Here is a 21,871-nt window from a genome sequence, read left to right on the forward strand (position 1 = left end):
TTGTTGTTGTTGTTTGATGTAGTGAATATTGTTTCTGTCAGGAAAAACTTGTAGAGAAAATAACACCAAAGCTGGTGGTGTAGTCAGAATCTTTAGCCATACATTTGAAGATGTTGAAAAAATTGTTTTAAATGTAAGAACTAGTGGTTGGGTACATTGGCTTATAAGATTTTATAGATGTACAATTGTGGATTGACAGAATAAGGAGTGGTTATAACCAGCTTGTTGCCAAAGTGTGAATAAGGTTATAACGTCTCAGTTTCTAGTTGCATTATTTCAGTCCTATCTCATCAGGATCTGGGTCAGTAAGTTTGATGTAATGTAGCTTTTGTGATGACACAAAAATCATGGGTATGAAGTCTAGTTATTATTTATTGTTTGAGGTCTGAAATAACCAGAAAAAACATTAACCATAAATCATATTTGTTTTTTTTTTAGAATATAATGTTTAGAAACATTATGAATTCCAGTTAAATACTGACATGGTCACAAAAATATGATATTTAATGGAAGAGCACACTAAATCATCTACAATTTGAGACTCTTATAAAATGACAATCTAAGCTTTTTTTGTTTTGTTTTGAATTTCATGCAAAGCTACTCAAGGGTTATCTGTGCTAGTTGTCCCTAATTCAGCAGTGTAAGACTAGAGGGAAGGCAGCTAGTCATCACCACCCACCAACAACTCTTAAGCTACTCTTTTACCAACAAATAGTAGGATTGACCGTCACTTATAATGCCTGCACGGCTGAAAGGACGAGCATATTTGACCGGGATTTGAACCAGTGACCCTCGGATTACGAGTCAACGCCTTAACATACTTGGCCATGCCAGGCCTGCAATATAAGCTATTAAGTGTTTTAACTTTTTAGTTAGATAAATTACACAGAACTGTGATGGTCTTATAATCTTGACTTTTTATGTTTTACAGTAATTCCTGTTTGCTGAATCTAAAAATATCTGTTTTTCTTCATCACATACAGACTTCTCACAAAACATCACATGTATTTTAACATCAACGAATAATTTTCAGTAAAATCATGTTACATTATGTTATGCTTAAAATGTTGACAAACACTGACTATACATTTCTGTAGACCATTTGCAATGTCTTATCAATGATTCTAGAACCCAAACATAATATTTAAAAATATTCATTGTGGTAAATGAATTAATAATTTGATTTAAGTAAGAGTTTTTATTTTCTTCCTAATTTGTTAAAAGAATCGTTATGTGAAAGAAAAAAATGAATATTATTTTCAAAATCTGCATAGCTTAATTATGAAAGATCCATTATTAAAAAAAACAACTTTTGTGAAGTTTACTAAATTAGCAGGACTGTATCATTGTAGATGAGTTACTTGTATTCATAAAATATCCAGTTTCAAACGTTTTAAGTGAGATATGTCTAAATAATTCAGTAAATTTCTGGTGTCTTAACAATTTAATAGAAATATCACACTTGAAGACATTTGTAAGTATAGTTAAGTTTTATTTTACAGAGTGAAGTCATGTTTGCACATTTTTTTTCAAACTATGATTAATATAGGTGTACTATATGATCTATATCTGAGTATTATACTAATAAAAGTTCATTCATTCAGAACTTTTTGTTGAATATATATGTTTATAGTTTGTGTATTTAAATGCATTAGTATTCCAGTATCCAGTTTAATTTTGTAAATGATTCTAACTTGTGTATAGGAATGCAAGAATAGTCATGTTTAACCTTTATTTTGAATCCTAAAAAGTAAGAAATGAATTTCTAATATGTCTGCCTCAAATTTTATTGAACTTTTTTTATTGATAATTATGAAATTATGTACAAAACTTCTGTTAAATTATTTATGTTGCAGGGCTTATTAGCACCTTCCTTCATGTGCATCCATTTGGAGCAAGTGTTGACTACATCTGGTCATATTTGAAACAGCTGGAGGTATTGTTGCAGCCCAGAGATGTTGAGATGCTTCTGACGAAGTTTCCTCTTGTGTTTAAGCAAGAACTCTCAGGAGTTGGAGCTAGTCTTGAAAGAAAATGGACTTTTTGTGGCTTTGAGGAGAAATAGTGATCTTTAAAGTTTTGTGTGTGTTCCACTTTGTTTTCTGTAAAACAAAACAACTTAGAATTAGAATAGTGTTTAAGCTGAATAAAATAAGTTCAAATGAGATTTCATTTGAATTTTTGTTTTGTTTTGCTAAACATTTTTTTCAGTAGTTTTTTGCTAAAATGTGAGCAGCTTTTTTGTAATCTAGTTTGAATGTGTAGTCTTAGCTCAGATGAAGGTGTTTGTAGTATTTGCAAAATACATGTCATTAACATAAGTGTATTTTTTGATGTTGTGTCTGGTGTTTATCATAATTTTGTTTCGTATTTTCTTCTGTTAATGATATACAAAAAAAATTATGCCAATATTTTTTAAAAATAATTTTCCATCAGAATTGTTATAAGCAGGAGAAATATTTCCATTGACTGACATTTGTAATGATATCACCAAATAAAACATATTCTGTGTAGGTTCTCATGAGTGATGGTTTTTTTTAGGTTGTATTATTATAGTTGACAAGTACAATACATTGTGAAATATTAACCATAACATTTATGGTAAAGGATGAATGATACATTATAATATCATGACTGTTTGAAAACAATAATTGTTTTTGTAATGTTTCAGAAAAGTTGTATCTGATTATGTGTGCAAAACATGTGATACCCAGAATGATTTATTGATACAACATTTCAGACATAATGACAATAATTTGATACCTATAAGCCATGTTAATCACAATGATCGTTCTGTGTTTGTGTGCCTGCAAACAGAAAAGATAAATCATGCCTGAAACAGCAGAAAAATAAACATTGTTTTTAAATGGTGGTAGTGATATTATGCTAAATTATTTCTTGTACATTATTTTCTTCCAAATTCTATTTGAAATATAATGAGTTCCAGGCATTTATTTCATTTTTCATATTTCAGTGATGACCTGCATGTTTCTGGGTAGACTAAAACATCATCTGTGAAATATTTTGTCAGTATGAGTAAGTTCTGATGCTTAAAAGTTACTTAAATAACTTCACAATACAAGCTATATGGTTTGATCATTTATTTTTAACGTGTAATTAAATATTAAGTAAGTGCTACTTATTACTTGTGACTCTGTGTGAAGTTGTTTCTTAACTTTCGTTTAAAGCATGAACATTGAAAGACTAGTGTGATAGGACTTTCACAGATATCATATATTTAGTTATGAAGTGATACAGAATTATTTTCAACAATTACAGTGCAATCTATGAAGAAAATTGACTCATGTACATTAAGGAATAAGTGAAATCAGATACTTATATAAACTGATAAAAACTAAATTACTTACGAGGGTAAAAAGGGAGCAAAAATTAATTTCTTTTCACGAGTATTTGTAAATTATTTTATGACAATTTGGAAGACTAAGGAAATGTCAATTTGTACATGTGGATGTGGGAATGTTTTCTTGATTGAAGTTTAAAAAAGAATTGTATCAGATGTATCTCATATAGACACACATACACATATTTAGGGATACGAGAATGGCATTTTTGTCATCTGATAATAGATGTTAAGTCTTTCTTTGGGAGGTCCATTGTTGTTGGAACAGTTGGAGACGAAATAGGTATGTCATTCATTTACTTCATGAAGGAGATTCAACACTGCAAAGTTGAGTAACTGGACATGTAAACATTATTTTCAGAACATTAAAAATATTGCTGGATTCCCAATGGAAGTTAAACAGTTGTAAAAATATTTGAATAACATTTATTATTTTTTAAAGTTACATCATGAAGTGTTTTTCTCAAATGTTGACTGAACTTTTTAAACAGAATAATCACTAAAGTTTTAGAAGTTTTGTCTTAATTACGTTTTTATTAAGTTAATTGATAATTGTTTACTGAGTATATTATTCAAGGCAAGCATATGATCGTTTTTTATAATTTTATGTTATAGGTGTAAATTCTTCATGCAAATTCAGTTTTAATAATAATAAATCCAGAATTATTTTCCTTAACTTGTATATATATTTACGATTTAATTGCCATTAGTAATCTAGTAATAAGTAATTATATTAGAAGCATTTATCCTGCAGTTCTACAGATTGATAATTTATCCAAATCATATATTGAAGCACACTGTTAAGGTAATTAATAATAATAATAATATATATGACAGAAGAAATTATTTGAAACATATGGACTTATTTCTCCAAATAATAATGTACCAACGTATGTCGTACAGAGTACTACATACTTACAGCTTCTTAGATAGTTTGTAGCAACATACAATTTTTAATATCAAATACAAATACATTCGTTCATAAATTGATTTTTATTGGTTTTGATGAATATTATTTGATTATAAATATAAATGTTCTTCCTTAAATTTAGAAATAATGACAGATTTATAATATATAGTAAAATAGTATTATAAAAATATTAGAAAGGAAATAAACTTCATTATTTGGACAATTTTATACATTATATGGGTGGACTAATGTGTTTGTATCACATTCCTCATAGAAGAGCCTTCTCTGGTTTCTTTTTTCATAACATTGAAGATCCAAGTAGTAGGACGGAGGATGGGAGCAATACTAATGGAATGATACGTATTATTGAAATAAGTAAAACATTAGTTTATTCCGGGTAAATAAATAACATGCGAGAGTAAGGGTTAGGTTTAGCATGCCCCCCTCGCTAGTACAGCGGTATGTCTCCGGATTACAATGCTAAAATGAGCGGTTCGATTCCCCTCGGTGGGCTGAGCAGATAGCCCGATGTGGCTTTGCTATGAGAAAAATACAGGTTTAGAAAAGTAGTACGTGAACATATTGATGGAGAACAAACTACTCGTACAAGGATAGTTTTACTGCTTACCCCCATTCTACTTGTGAGCAACCACCTTCCCACTTTTGACTGCAGACAGCGAAAGGTGACAAAGACGTGGGTTGTTGCTGGTTTCAGTTTTCGTATCTCCTCAATTTTATCTTCTAAACATATGATACCAGCGAAATTGATGTTAAAACGTATAGACAGTGTACCACAAAGGCAATTTAGGTTTTACTTTCTCAGGATCTCAAAAAGCCAAGGCACGTTACACAATTACTTTAAAAAGTGAATTGTTTGACTAATTAACAAAAAAATATGTTGGCACACGTTCCCCTGTGTTTTAGTATGGTTTTATTGGCTATTAGCTGTAAAATATACGTATTAATCAAATAATATGAGACTGGGAAGAGTAACCTAAGACGTTATGTTAACTTTTAATGTTGGTTTTGTTGGTGATGTAGATACAAACAAACAATACAATACAAAAAACAACTTGCCGGAAATGATTGTGGAATGATACGTATTATTGAAATAAGTAAAACATTAGTTTATTCCGGGTAAATAAATAACATGCGAGACAAACAGAGAAAGCTACATGCTCAATATTACAACATGGTATTAATATACTTAAAATATATTGTAAACATTCAGAAGCATGTTCAGGTGGCTGATCAAACATTACTGATAAAGGAGCAAATAAAACTTCACCAATACGTACCTCATGCTATCCATCCATCTTTCAATAATAACTTATATATCTGAAATATCCAGCTTAAATTATTTACAGGGTTTGCATAAATATTATTCAAAGCAACATTTTAAGTAAACAATAACTAGAATTTTTGTTTGCTTGCAGTTAAGCATAGTGATAAACAAGTGGCTATGAACGCTCTGCTCACCACAGGTATCGAAACACGGTTTCTAGCGTTGTTAGACCGCGTTGGTAAGGTAGAATTACAGTGCTTACCATTAATGAAGGAAAAATAAAAATCCAATAACAGAAGAGAAAAAAACGTAATTTGGGGTATTTGATATTTCTCTGATTTGTGTGTGTAACGTCAGATTTCTTTAACCAGTTATGAGAAACATTGATAATGACAGCGACTTACTAATAGATGAATACAACTAATTTTGTTCGTTTTGGGATGATTTTTGTCAAAACCAAAGCTATATTGTAGGTTATTGTCAACAATGTAAGTTGCACCGATGATCTTACAGTATAGTCAAAATTGAATACATTATATTAAATGAGATAACTTTGTAATTCAAGTTTTGGTACTACGTGTATTTTGACGTTGTTCTTTAAAGACTCGTTTTTACCAAGAAGTTAAGAGATACTAAGAAGATAAAAGAAAACCAAATACCAGCGACGTAATCAACCATACAACATATAAATCATATTCTTTGCTTAAAAAAAATCACCTCATGGAACATAAATAATTATCAACTTATACTTCTTATTTTTAAATGAACTATTACTTTATTTGTACTCGAGGGCTCATATTTAATGAAATACCTTACGTTACATTTCAAATGGATAATGTGAAGTACTGAGCTTTAAATATCACAACGACGCAGTAAACGTGTATAATATTGAATAGTAAAAGATAAAGGGAATTTATTTATTGCAAACTCTTGGGATTATAACGTACACTTGATCCCAAAGTGCAGTTAGGGATTGCTATCTTTTTGGCCCAAGATATAAGTAATAAATTGATTTTCTATAGATTCTTAACTGTAAATGACAATATCAAATTTTTAGTACTTTATCTAAAAATAATCTAAGTATAAGAGATATTTATCATTTCCATACCCAAACGAAAAGTTGAAACTTTGTTTCTCATTAACCAATAAAATAGTATACGAGGTCTATTAAAAAAATACGCGGACTGATTGAATTGCGCGGCTCCAGTTCGTTCCAGGGGAATCCGCTTGGTGTCGCTAGGTTCGCACAAATCAGCTGATTACGACGCCATTTCCCGATTGCAGATATCTTCATTTGTGTATTAGCTACGCGGTTTTAAGTGAAGTGAGATTTTTTCGTTTGGCGGATTTCAGAATGAATGATCTGAAGGAACAACGACTTGCTGTGAAATTTTGTGTTAAACTTGGAAAATCTGCGATTGAAACTTTTGCTATGCATAAAACGGCTTACGGTGATGTTGCTATGAATCGTACGGCATGTTTCAAGTGGCATGAACGTTTTAAGGATGGTCGACAGTCCATTGAAGATGATGAGCGTCCTGGACGTCCTTCCACGTCAACTGACGACCCACACGTCGACAAAATCAACACCCTGGTGCGGGCAAATGGACTTTGACTGTCAGGGAGCTTGCTGAAGAATGTGGGATATCAGTTGGATCTTGTTACGAGATTTTGACCGAAAAATTGAAGATGCACCGCGTTGCTGCGAAATTTGTGCCTCAGAACTCGTGAGCTTTTGGCCAAACACTCGATCACTGTTCTTCCCCACCCCCCTACTCACCTGACCTTGCTCCTTGCGATATTTTCTTGTTCCCCAAACTCAAAAGACCTTTGAAAGGAAGAAGATTTGAGACGATTCCCGAGATTAAGGCAAATGCGACGAAGGAGCTGGAGGACATTACAAAAGAAACGTACCAGGACTGTTTCAACAAGTAGAAACACCGTTGGGATAACTGTGTGCGTTGGGGAGGAGAGTACTTTGAAGGGGTCCCAGACCTGTAACTTCCAAATAAAGTACATTTTGTTTTATGACGTCAGTGCGCGTATTTTTTAAACAGCCCTCGTACATTTTTCCATCTTCTCAATATCAGTATATCATAGTAGTAATTTTCTTTAAGTTTGTCGTTCACATCAAATTAGAAAAGCGTAAAATATGTCTTTATTAATGTACTGGTCTTACGAAGTTACAGAAAAAATTTCGTCGTGGTTACCACTGAGTTACTTTAACATCTAGCCTGAAATTTCAATGTAATGGTGGTTAACTGTTTGTTCAGCACCAGGTTACACACGGGCTACTAATGCTCTCACCGCTGGCGGAAATCGAACACCAGATTCTTATCGTTGCAAATTTGTAAAATTACCACTGATTTATTCAAAAAATCCTTAACAAATTATTTACAATAAATTATGTTTATTATATCACTTTCATCAGTAAACGAACACGAAAAAAATGTTGTAAATGCTGCTTAGAAATCAAGTCAAAGGCCACCATCTTTCTTAACATTATGTTTAGTTGGTGTTGAAACAGAAACACTTTTATTGTCTTAACTAACAATATTTTTATTTTTTCACCAGAAACAATTTTTTTACAAACAACCTTTTCATTCAATTAAAAACTATGACAGAAACTAGTTTGATATTTTATAGTGTTTATGTGAGCTGTTGCACTACCTATTAAAGTGGTAGCTTCTATTGAAAGGTTATCCGCTGGTCCAGAAGTAGTTTACGGATTTACAACGCTAAAATCAGTGGTTCGATTCCCTCTGGTGGGACGGCTAGCACAGATAGCTTAGCTTTGTGCGAAATTCCAAAACAAACAAACAAAAAACCAGAAGTAGTTTACGGATTTACAACGCTAAAATCAGTGGTTCGATTCCCCTTGGTGGACTTAGCAGATAGCTCGATGTAGCTGTGCTATATAAAAACATACACTTGTTGAAAGAAGCGACAGGAATATATTCACACTCAATCTTTACGAAATACGTACTATTTCTAAAAGAAAAATTTTGTGACAATTTACTACATTTATTATTAAAAGCAGATACTGGGAATTATTGGTGATTTTGAGTGAGGTTATTTTTCGTGTTGTGTGTAAAACAGTGACGTGTAACAAAAATCTGTTTGGATAATACATTGTGTTTGTAAGTGACAAAAATAAAACAAAACACATAGTTGTCAGCGAGTGCCACTGAAACTGTATTTGTTTTCTGTTGTTCTTCGCTTATCATACAGTGTCGACCCATCCAAGATTATTTGACCATCAGAAAGTTTTTGTCCCATGATGTTCAATAGAATAACAAAAAAATATATAGTCATGCAAATAACAATGAAATAATTTGTTTTCGATTAAATGGATTGTGAATATTCTTGTAACGGAAACAGAATAATGTATTTACTGCAGATTGAACGCCATCGACGAAGCTGTCCAAGGACAGCACAGGATAGAGAAAATTATTATCATAAAATGCCATTTTCTCTCATTATTACCATATGTAATTATTCTAATTTCATGAAGTCATGCCGTATTATGTACTGAGATGCTATAAAACTACCCATTTTGTCAAAATTAATATAATTGTTATTTCTATCGTGTAAAAAGATTCATTGCTTTTAGTTCGTATACAGAATCTCTTAGATGTTTTTGAATTCATAGAGCAGAATTATATTTCACTTCCTTTTTTCAAAATATGATTGTGTTGTTTCTTGTTTCTCGCACAAAGCTACTCGAGGGCTATCTGTGCTAGCCGTCACTAATTTAGCAGTGTAAGACTAGAGAGAAGGCAACTAGTCATCACCACCCATCGCCAACTCTTGGGCAACTCTTTTACCAACGAATAGTGGGATTAACCATCACATTATAACGCCCCCACAGCTGAAAGGGCGAGCATGTTTGGCGCGATGAGAATGCGAACTCGCGACCCTCAGATTACGAGTCGCACGCCTTAACAATCTTGGGCATGCCGGGCCAGTGTTGTTTCTAACAGTTGAACTAATGGTTAGGACCGGCATGGATAGGTGGTTAAGGCATCCGAGTCGTAATATGAGATTCGCGGGTTCGAATTTCCGTCATACCAAACATGTTTTCCCTTTCAACCGTAGAAGCATTATAATGTGACGGTCAATCCCACTATTCGTTGGTAAAATTTGTCTGTTGGTGGTGATGACTGGCTGCCTTCTCTCTAGTCTTTAACTCTTCCCTCTAACTACTGGTTAAACACAACATTCACCTTGGTCCTAAGAAGTGTTATTGAACTAATGATTAAAGAGAAGGGTAATTTATGACAAATGGGAGCATGAATTGAAGAGGCATTTAAGCTTTAACATGCAAAAGATAGTGACTAGTGATGACTTTTTGGAACAAAAAAAAAGCTAACAGGGATTTAGTTATAATGAGCTGGTTCCAAAAGTAACGTATGTCAGACTGTAGCTCTGTGCAGATGAGAAACTAGGGAAGGGAGAGATAAGTAAATAGAAAAATAAAAATGGGAACGAAAATGTTTCTTAAAGATAAGAAAGTTATTGTTGATGTCATAGGTGATTATTTAGCATGGCATGTAATTACTGTAAATACGATAATCTGTATGGTGAACATACTGAGAAGAATTAAATTATGCTGTCAGTATCACGAAGCAGAAGTGGATGATAGATCAAGGGAAAATATAAAACCAGTGTCTAAATTAAACACCCAGCATTAACGAGCGAGGTGGCACAGGTGAAGTGTTGTGGCTTAGTCAGTTAAATTACGTGTTCTAGTAAAGAGGAAATCGTGGGTTCGAATCTTTCTCGTGCTTTTTGAGTAGATCTTTGAAATACTAAATTATAAACACCTTACATTCTGTTAATTTTAATTTTGATCAACTACACTATGAACAATGGTTTCACAAAATATGTTTTTAAAAACATATATATATATGTTATATAATTAATAAATGAGTGTAATTAACATACTAAATGCTTATCGCAGTATGCTGTAATCTAACAATATCTTGCGAGAGTAGCAGGTTGAGCGTTACAGCTCCGACGTGACGACTGATGTACATACGGTTTTAGATATTAATTACGAATTTGTTCCGTGGTGTTTTTAAAGCAGTGCTCAACAGTAAAAAAAAAAATTAATGAAGGTTTTAGTGTGAATTTTAAATGTGAAGGAAGAAATAGAATATGAATTTCACGTTAATTTATTTGCAGAACAGTGAATGAATTAAAATGACGTTTAATAATAATTATGATAATTAATAATTACTACTATAGTAATGATGATAATAAATAATAGTAGTAATTGTTATAATGGTTTATTTGTTTGTTTTTTGGAATTTCGCTATATGAGGGCTATCTGCACTAGCCGTCTTTAATTTTGCAGTGTAAGACTAGAGGGAATTCAGATAGTCACTATCACCCACCGGCAGCTCTTTGGCTACTCTTTACCAACGAATAGTGGGATTGATTGTGACTTTATAACGCCCCACGGCTTAAAGGGCGAACATGTCTGGTGGGACGGGGATTCGCACCAGCGACCCTCAGATTACGAGTCGAACGCCTTAACCCACCTGGCCATGCCCGGCCTGTTATTATGGTAAGAGTGATAATGATAACTCCCGAAATATTTATCAAAAATTATATATTTACAAATAACATAAATTATCTTATTGGTAACTTATCACAAGATGCTCTGAAATGCAATTTTCTGCCCCTTAGGCAGATTATGCCCACAGACTGATAACGCTAAAAGCCGTATTTAGGTACCCGTGGTGGGGAGAGGGCAAATATCCAATTGTGTAACTTCAGGCTCAGCTTCGAACAAACAAGCAATCAGTTTCCAGCAATACAAATATTTGGTCTATTAACTGTTTAGCCCCACCATGTTGTATTCAATAGAAAGATATATTTCTAATCAAATATTTTGTAGTTGTTTTTTCCTATCAAATTCTGAAATTCGTAAATAAATGGTAGAAATTTAGAATATCGACAATACTTCACTTTTCTCTGTCTACGTTTAAAACAAATAAAAGTACATAAAGACTCTTTTTAGTGCTATATTAAAATTTTTGTCATTCTTTTTCGCTGAAACCAGTGAATGAATGTTTGCTAGATTTCATATTAAGAATTATGCTACTTTAAAACCCATAAACATAATAACTCTTGATAGTAAAGTGAGACGATAATAAAGTGTGTTCAATAAAACAAACACGTTTTCACAAACTCGGCCTTTTATCTGTTGTACATTTCAGAGTTAGTAACTGAAATTCTAAAATCAAAATTCCTATCTTTTATAAATATTCCAAACTACCGTGTTGTGTAATATACTTAGACAGGTAGACGATGCAAGTTATCCCCAACAACATAAGCACACTACCGCTGTCTGTCGACTCTGTTTCTCTTATATCATTGAGCATCAGTTCCATGACTGAATCACATGTTCGAAGCTCCTGATGGACATTGTCAATATACAAATGGCTAGGAACAAATTTCAAGGTAATCCTGTATGCCATACGCAAAAGACATATATTCCATTAATAGCAAAACCTAGTGACATAAAAATAACTTTGGACTATAAAGATGACCTGAAAGAAATTCTTTCAGGGAACTGGTTAAAGATACACCAGAAATGTATTACCATTACTCAGTTAAACATACAACATTAGTTCCATTCTGCTCTTGCTATTCATTGTGATTATATTATACATTGAAATGAAATAGTATGAGATGTTTAGATAAATATCTAACAAGAACTCATAAAACAATGTAAGTTGAATGACCAATCATTTGTTTTAAAAATGGCAGAAAAAGTTTCTTGATTTTCATAAAACTCAAATAACAGGGAATGATTTTAACTACCTTGTAAAACTGTTTTATATCTTGTCATATTAAAATATTTATAATGTATCTGTATTCACTGTATACCATGCCAACTAGGTCACTTTTAATGGTTAAAGATCATTAAACTGGCTGCATCACAAATCCTTAAAGTGGAATTGAAGGAGGCATAACTGTGGACATTCTCAGGATGTTCAGTGAGATATAGCCAAATTACAGTGGTCGAATACTCTGTATTTGATAGCATAAAGAATTCGCGTATAGAAACAGCGGGGAATAGTAATTTTCTTTCTGGAAACCTGAAACCTTACTTCATTCACATATGATCTTCCAATGAAAATAACTGAAACTTTCAGACAAGTGAAAACTTAAAAACGTGTAAATATTGGAGACGTTCAATAAAATGTAATTCACTTTTATATTTCTAAATGGCTACAAGCATTATAACAGTCAAATATTATGCGATATTCAGTTGCATTGAAAGAAATCTTGAGCACATAAAAATTCTTCTTTGAATATCTGAGGATTGGTTTGACCTGCACACAAAAAAATTCACATGATAAGCAATTCAAACACATTTACCCGGCATGACCAGGTGGGTTAAGGCGTTCGACTCGTAATCAGAGGGTCGCGGGTTCGAATCCCCGTCGCACCAAACAAGCTTGTACTTTCATCCGTGGGGGCGTTGTAATGTAACGATTAGTCTCACTCTTCGTTGGTAAAAGAAGGGCCCGACAGTTAGCGATGGATGGTGATAACTAACTGCCATCCGTGTGGTCTTACACTTTGCTGAATTAGAGACGGCTAATGCAGACAGCTTTCGTGTAGCTTTGAGCGAAATGCAAAACAAAGAAGCATTAACTGTAAATATTCTTAATGATTCGGGGAAAAAAGTGGTTTACATGGTCCAGAAGTTCGCTGAGAAGTGATCATCGTTTCTGTATCTTGTGACAACAAGTTACTTAAAGGTTTAAATTAACGCTGAAGAACTGCTATAATATAATGAATTTTATAAACTGTCTGACAACACAGAAAGCAAGTGAAAAATATTTTATTCATATTTTTTAATAATTTTCCATATTCTGTATAAAGTGTTAGTAATTAATATAGGACAAGTGTGCGAATAAGTTTGGTCTTCACGTCCGATTCGTCTTTCAAGAAATTGAGATTTTTTTACTGTTGACTGCGATTCTGAAATAAATGAAATTCCTGACTTAAAAGAAGTGACAATCAAAAACAATAATGTAATCATAAATAACATTTGTCAAACACCACGATAAACTTTGAAAAAGTAAAACAACGAAATAGAATTTTTTATTTCGTTAGACGAATCAGTCAGTAGGTGAGATGTTAAAAATATAAAATAAAGTCCTCGACCTTGTTATTCAAAAATAAATACGATAAACAATTTATTTTATACAATATAGTTTCAATAAAAATATTAAACTTTGGTTTGAGTTTTATAAATAATTTTTCCCGAGTCAACTTAAAACATTGTATAATAGAAACACGCGTCCCGGCTAGTACAGCGGTATGTCTCCGGATTTACAACGCTAAAATCAGGGGTTCGATTCTCCTCGGTGGACTCAGCAGACAGCCCGATGTGGCTTTGATATAAGAAAAACACAAATGAAACACACAATTTTCTACATTTTAAGTGATTGGTTATTTTCAGTGTTAAACATCTTTCATAATCCTTAAGAAAACAGATGATATTCTAAAATAAGAACATGTTAAATACCGCAAGTGATAGTTTTTTACTTTTCTGTTTAGATTATTTTATTATAACTTTGTTTGTTTCTAGAGAAATGCTACATTGGACTATCTGTTGTATCCATAGCGGTGAATCGAACCCCATTATAAGCGCTGTAAGTTACTAAACTTAATGTAGTCTCACCAGAGGACTCATTATAACTTGATCAATGAAAAGCATTGTACATCTGTTATACTCGTGGTTAATGCGTAATTTGATTATTAAGTTTAAAACATTTGAGTAATCAAATCCAATATATTTTCGTTTTATCAAAATATCTACTAATTATATGAATAACTTCATCTAATAATGAAATTTATAAGATAATTTACATGATAACTTAAATCCTCAACAATTGTAAATTAAACATTTTGCACAATTTCATCTAATGCCTTCAACAGAATTAGATTGAACTTACCGGTTGGGAACACAGGATCATTTTCAAATTGATAAGCGTTCCAATGCACGATTCATCCTAGAAGGAGAAACAGAACATTAATAACGAGACATTCATGAGCGAGTTTTTTATTGCATAAAAACTATTTACGTTTTCATAAACATCTACATAAGGAATATATTTCAAACAAAACAACACGAGATGATTGAAAGTACTAGTTCTTAAAGTTAATATAAACCAGAAATGATCTTTTATGAAAATAACTGTCTGATTTAGGCTATTCAAATATATATTTGTTTCTCATAGTCTTAAAGACATTTATTGATGTTCTCCCAGTATCTAATAAGTAATCAAATATGTTTTATAAATAGTTTAAACAGAATCCATGATGAAACGATATTTACTTTCATGGTATTCAAAGTCTAATCTTTTTTTTTACAAATATCAGAATACTGCTTAGAAGGAAGACAAAACATTATAACATTGTAACATCGAGACGTGTATCAATTTTCGATTTTTAATATTAAGACATTCTGTTTTAAACATTTATACTTTTAAAACCAAATTTTATATAATTTATAAAAATAACCAAAAATTAGATGTTAGCATTAATGTCCAAAAGTAAAAAAAATTATTTCTTTTAACTTGTACACGGATGTCATAAAGTAATGTACCTTACAATTAACAATGAATAATTTAACAAATAGCTTTATTTAAAATGGGTTACAGCACATTGACATTCAGAAATAAGATCTAGTAGTAGTAGACTTTGCAAATGTCATGTATGAGAAAAATAAATTTAAGAGGCAAATTTTTTAACCATTATTTTATAAAGTATTTTTGAAAGGGATTTAACTTTTTTGACGTTTTTCCAACCTCAATAAACGTGATTCGTTAGGATAAATTTATTCTTCATCTTACGAACCTGGAAATATTTATTTATCCTGATAAAATCATTAATAGAATATTATCTATGAGAAATATTATAAGTAAATCAAGAAAAATATCTACTTACCACAGCTTCTATCACAGCTTCTGCACTATCTCTGGTCTGTGAAAAAGGAGAAACAACAAAACAAAAAACAGTTTGTTCTTGATAGAATAAAACTTTTTCGTGTAAAGTGTATCTTTTATTCATAGCTTTCCTCTAAACAAGTTCTTTAGATAGATATCATAAGAAATTCTTGCTTTGTTGAATTTGATTTTAGTATCTGTTTAATATCTTCTATAAATTACAAAAATGCTCAAAGAGCATAGGTGAAATAAGTAAAAAATATGGAGGAATAACTTTTTCAAAACATGTATATGCAAATCAATGTTTATTCACATTCTCAAAATAAAGACCAAATAGCTGTTACTACTTTATCTGTTAGCTTGGTGTACCGTACTCTTAGTTGTTGCTTGTCAAGTGAATAAAATAAATATAACCTATAAAAAAATTATAAATTCATAAATATTCCAATTCTTATATCAACTACGTTACCAGATAGCGTTTCCTTTAACTCTAAATCGTGAGACATTGTAAGTATCAGAATGAAACGATCTGTACACTTTCATTTGTATTTTTATATAGATGTAACGACAACTTGCTTATGATCTCTTAACGAATAGATACCATAATCATCTGTCATTTATTTTCAATTTATCACAAACATTATACCTATTCATATTTACAAAACTTATCTCTATTCAAAGCATACATAATTATCCTTCTATAAATTTAATATACTCTACAATTCAGCTGCAATGTCTTAAAAGTGAACGCTTATTCTTGAGAAAAGAATAAAACCGTATTTCCTCATTCACGTGAGGGTCTACTTTTGCTAACAATACATCAAATATAAATAACATTATAAATAATAAATTAACAGTATCTGAAAACTGTGGAATATATTTTTATTTTGACACACCTTCATTCTATTTGTTTTAAAGATGAAATGCTTGAATCCAAATGTATGAGTTTTCTTATAGTAATGTTACATGGGGCTATCCATTGTATCCCCAAGGGGAACCAAACCACTGATTTTGGCGTTGTATATTTGAAGACGAGCCGACGATTTAGTTATAAATATATAAATCGTGTTAGACCAGTAAAGAGCAGACAGAGAAGTGGAGAAGCTATGTTTGGTATGTTTCGAATTTCACACAAAGCTACACGAGGGCTATCTGCGCTAGCCGTCACTAATTTAGCAGTGTAAGACTAGAGGGAAGACAGATAGTCATCACCAATTCTTGGGCTACTATTTTACCAGCGAAGAGTGGTAATCACTGACACATTACAACACCCCTACGGCTGAAATGGCAAGCTTTTTGGACTACGTGTTGAGTATCTCAACCACCTGGCCATGTTCGGCCGTTACGCTAAATAAAATAATGTAGAAGATACATTTGGACAGACAAGGCCTAGCTGTTTATATATATCAGAGCGATATTAACGATGTTGAAAGAGATAAAACGAATAGTGTATTTTGTCAAAGAGATTTCTAAAGTAATTTAATCTGCCTGTCGACAGAAATTAGACAATTACTGAAAGACTGCCACATTACGAAAGAAGGAGCAGACAATTTTGGAAGTAAAGAATAATCGTGGTAACTCGATGAAAAGTAACTGAACTGTGCTCAGTTGGGTGACAGGAAGAGAGAAAAAGCACGACTTGTGAACTCCCCCACGGTTTAAAGGGCGAGAATGTTTGGTGTGACTGGAAATCGAACCCGTGACCCTCAAATTAAGAGTGGAGGAGCTTAACCACCTGACCGTGCCGGACTTTGAGAAGAAGTAGAGAACTGTATAGTGTCTATAATATGCCTCTGATCATCTATAGTGTAAAGAATTTGTTCTTCGCACGTTTAACTAGTTCCTAATATATATATTATTTTTTAAAGTAGTTATTTGAGTGCTGTTTCTATTTCATCAAATCAGAGACATCTACTTTAAAAGAATCCTTATCCCAACAGTAACACACAGAATATATTTTAACTGAATATGTGTATATATAATACAAAAAGTAAACTTCCTAATGTGTGGCGGCCCTGCCTCGATCATATAGTAGTAAACGGCAATAGAAGAGAGTGCGAATGACATAAGTAGGCACACACAACTATAGTAGTAACGAAAATAGTGCAGAAAATACAGCTGCTCTATAACATCATGCGAACAGATTTGGATAAAAAGAACAAAACAATGAAATAGGAGAAAGGAGAGGCTGGAAATAAGGAGGATAAAAACACAGTAAAAAAGGAAGAACAAGTTAAATACATTGTGTAATAGTAAAGTTGAAATGGAATTATACTTACTATTTCAGGCCTCTGACCGCACGTGGACTGATCTCCTAGATGTGTCAGCTATATAGTAAAAGAAAACGTAAAATAAATCAGCGTAAATATGTCCTATCTATTCATGACAATGTCCTTTTATCACTAAACTTACTTCTTACATTGCCTTTGTATATAACACTTTTACAAAGGCTTTGATAAGCCACTCTCCGGACGACATATTTCGTAAAACAAAATAATCTAAATACTGTGAACTGTTAATTTTGTGAAACACTTGTAATTACAAATGAAGTACACATTGCATTATTCCTCAAGTAAATCTGCATATTTTTATAAATTTATTTATATTTTTGCACATATTTAAAGGCTACATACTACATTACAGACAATATTTGAGATTTTTGTGAAAAAAACTTCACATTTTAATTCGAACAAGAAAACAATTTTTTGTATTTAAAAAGCCAGTATAGTAATCGAGTGAATTCGACACAAGAACTGATTTATAATAATAATTGCATTAATCGTTCACCTATCTGATAAAATAAACATTCACAATTATATTTATCTTTTTGTTAAAATAAAAAAAAAAGTTGTGTGCATTTACCTTACTTTTAGTTTTACAGTAGGTGGAAGTGATCCTGGTGATTAAACAAATAGTTCTGTATGTTAAACATTGAAAATTCTTTTGAAACTATTCAAAAGTGATTGGGTTTCGAGTATCTTATTTGAAATTCATTGCACGATTTGTGTACTAACTCTTTGATCATGGACCATGGATCCACAGTTTACTGATGAAATATATAACTTCTTTTTGTTTTTAAATATATACATTAATACATTTATTACATTAACGTTCAATATATTCCAATTAAATCCATTAGTGGCGACACCTAGCACGATCATTTAGACACTATAACTATATTGCTTGGGTTTTATATGAATTTCAATGGCAGCTACACGAGTGACATATTTAACTTTAAACCATGGCATATTTCTCAGCAAAGGACGGCTTCCACCTTTAATTCAATGGAATCATTTCCTTATCCTGCTATTTAAACTTATAATTACTGACTATATTCTCCTTTATCTACAAACAAATAGTAAATACTCCAGCTTAAAATCACCCAACACCCCTAATCCTAAACCTCTTTGAACTTAATATATTTCCAACACTCAAACAATATCTGTATGCCACACTTTTACTGAATTTTAAAACAACGACGAAAACAAAAAAGTCTTTACTTATTTCCTTCTGAAAAAGAATACAAATTATTTTTTGTGCTGTGTACCACTGTAGTCCAGCCAATACTCTCAAAATTTATACTGGAATGTTAAGACCATTTACCACCGAGTATAGAAAGTTAGTGTTGATGCTGCAAAACTTACTTCTTCAGGGAGACAGCCTATGATCTGGTGTTTCAGGTCGTCATCAACACAGTCTGAAGCGGCTGCAAAAAGAGATTTACTTCCATCAGTTATCTTTGCATATTATTAAAACAATCATTGGACTATGTCCTGTTATAATGGTATGTTATTTGCTTTCATATTCTGCTATATTATCATATTAATATCTCAGAAGACTGCCATTTTTATCCATGAGCGATATACCTAGACCGTTCAATACTTCTGAGACATCCGATATTGATGTTACATGTTCACCTTTCGTGCATAATTGCACAGTAGTATATTTAGGCTTAAAATTTATCATTGACAAAGTGACTTGCAGTGGATTGGCAGTGAGTTCATTGACTCGGACTAGATCCACCGCGATGAAGAAGACACCGATGGTCCATTACAAAGATTTTCATTAAAACAATTCAATGATTTTCCTGAGAAATTAAGTGTCATTAGTGAAAGAGGAACAGTGTTTGGTAATTCAAAACAATATGATATAAAGAAAGTTTTTGTGAATATAGACATGTGTTTGATATTAACATATTGGTATTTAATTTAAACAAATATCAATCTCCTTCAAGATATTATATTGAGATTCTTATAAAAAACACAGACTTACCACATATGACATTTCGGATAAAACGCATTATCATCATTACTCTTGGTGTTGGACCATATTGATTCGAACGTGGTGGTCTTGAAATTTTCGGTCTGTGACCGCTACCAATAACAGCGAAGGTCAAGACCAGGACAATAAGTGTGTTCTTCAATGTCAAGAGATGAACACTTATGTTTGATGTTATACCACACTGTGAGGGGTGTATATATGTAGGAAAATCTTTGTACCAGTTTGGTCTGCATTCCCTACACTCGGCACCCTTATTGGACGACTTATGCCTGCATAATTGCTTCAGTGTTTAAACAGGTGGTAAAAATGTGTATTTGTCGGTTTAGAGAACAAAGTTGGAATTTGCGTATAAAATATATTTAATAAATTAGTAATAGAAAAGCTGTTTAATTATCTTGGCTGACAGAAGACTATTTAGACACATGGTGTAGTACACGTGGTCTCAAGATGGAAATATATAGTATTTCATTTTCCCTTGTGGTGTTCTAAATGCGTCGACACTTGTATTTATAACAAAATGATAATAAGTAGCTGCTGAAATGGTTTATTTAACGAATATTTCCTGTATTTTATTATACAATTTTATGTGGATGCTGTTTCATTATGTTTTTCATGCTGTACACATAAATACTTTGATGCTGAATAAAATGTTTTCTCTGGTTCATAACAAGTCAATGCAAATATCATAAACCAAGAAAAAATCGTTAATATAGGTATTGTAAAACAATAAAAACGAATGTATTCGTACGCTGAATGGCAGAGGTCAAACATTTCATTTCCGATATTGAAGTTGTGTATAAGTTAGTCTAAAGTGGAAATTATTTACTGATAAACAAGCTTTTCAAGCTACTTCGGTTGAAAGCTGACACTCACACGGCCAGGGATGACTTACTTGTTAATATAATGTACTGCAAATCCCGGATCCAAGTATTGCTTCCCTTGTCTTCACCTGGTTCAGCCGGAAGCTTGAAGGCTTATGCTTCCAAAATTCGGGTTTTTATTTTCAGAGACAGACACAGAACTGATAGCTCATTGTGTAAGACTGCATTGAAAACAACAAAAATAAAACAAAATAAACTACCAAATCGCATCAACCTGCAGTAAAATATAAGAAAATACGATTAGATGTAAGCAATCATTGTTAATTCGCTCAACCGAGTAACGCAGCTCAGAAACTGATGTAAAAGGTATGTATAACATTAAGGAAACTTCATAAACTAAGGTATATCCGAGCATAGTCGTGATAACATTTTAATTGAGTCTCTAAATTATAATAAATAATTTGATGAAGATTGTAGAATAACTGATTAATGAATTAGCTGAATATTTGATGTGAAAGCATTATTTTGTTGTGAAGATATTATATTAAAAATGTGTTATATTTTTGAATTCTAGAAATAGAAGACCATTACATTAGTAAAAGTGCACAAAGAAGTAACCATTTCGTGACCAAAAACATGAAAGGAAGATTTCAGAAAGGTAATGGAAAACCATAACAGTAAGCATGAAGGTGATGTGGTAATCATCAAGAAAAAAAAACATAATTCAAAATAGCTCTTAAAGTTAATTGTAAATACCATTATCACCATATTATTTATAATCACAAAGTTATCTTCACTTGAAAATGTGTTCTTTATGTACGGTTTAACATAACGTGCCGACCATTTTGTAAAAATCAACTTAAATATTAGATATAAACAGCTATGTTTATCTCCCACAAAACGTTTTGCTAAGTTATATATATATTTAATGTGCTTTTTTGGTAGTGCTCGCAATTATAATTTCGTTCAAGAAAGCTCAATGGCGAAGTGTGCTATGACAAAATACAGAAAGTTTTGAGGATTCAAATTGTGCACCATTAAATGTTGAACATTATTATTCAAAACATAAGAACCAAGGAGAATAATTATATGATATGATTTAATATTTCTTCTGAACCCTCTTCCTCAGTGCCTAACCGTTATGCTTATTGCTGAGATTTAAAATTGGGTTTCGTAAACGCGTTGGGTGGAGCATAGGTAGCCTACAGTGTAGCTTTGCTTTTAACAAAAATCATT

At 32.1% G+C, this 21,871-nt stretch overlaps 2 protein-coding genes across 3 annotated transcripts in view; one reads left to right on the forward strand and one right to left on the reverse strand.

Annotated features, from left to right (window-relative positions):
- Nucleotides 1–2,513, forward strand: part of LOC143249889 (ecto-NOX disulfide-thiol exchanger 2-like) — a 43,597-nt gene extending 41,084 nt beyond the window's left edge. Inside the window, exon 13 of the mRNA XM_076500485.1 lies at nucleotides 1,857–2,513. Coding sequence (XP_076356600.1) covers nucleotides 1,857–2,065 — 209 coding nt within the window. The 3' untranslated portion in view covers nucleotides 2,066–2,513. The remainder of the gene's footprint in view (nucleotides 1–1,856) is intronic.
- A 10,891-nt stretch (nucleotides 2,514–13,404) lies between these two features.
- The window catches only part of LOC143249915 (uncharacterized), a 75,925-nt gene continuing 67,458 nt past the window's right edge, over nucleotides 13,405–21,871 (reverse strand). The window contains exons 1-6 of one of the 2 annotated variants that reach the window (XM_076500544.1): nucleotides 19,806–19,965; nucleotides 19,178–19,239; nucleotides 17,813–17,860; nucleotides 15,535–15,570; nucleotides 14,541–14,597; nucleotides 13,405–13,560 (exon numbers count right to left, since the gene is read on the reverse strand). In XM_076500544.1, the coding sequence (XP_076356659.1) occupies nucleotides 13,543–13,560; nucleotides 14,541–14,597; nucleotides 15,535–15,570; nucleotides 17,813–17,860; nucleotides 19,178–19,239; nucleotides 19,806–19,842 (258 nt within the window). In that variant the 5' untranslated portion in view covers nucleotides 19,843–19,965 and the 3' untranslated portion in view covers nucleotides 13,405–13,542. Of the gene's footprint in view, nucleotides 13,561–14,540; nucleotides 14,598–15,534; nucleotides 15,571–17,812; nucleotides 17,861–19,177; nucleotides 19,240–19,805; nucleotides 19,966–21,871 lie in introns of those variants that run through there. The other variant, XM_076500537.1, reaches the window with a different exon arrangement.

The sequence above is a fragment of the Tachypleus tridentatus genome, chromosome 1 (genome assembly GCF_004210375.1).
Source record: "Tachypleus tridentatus isolate NWPU-2018 chromosome 1, ASM421037v1, whole genome shotgun sequence".
Taxonomy (NCBI): Eukaryota; Metazoa; Arthropoda; class Merostomata; order Xiphosura; family Limulidae; genus Tachypleus; species Tachypleus tridentatus.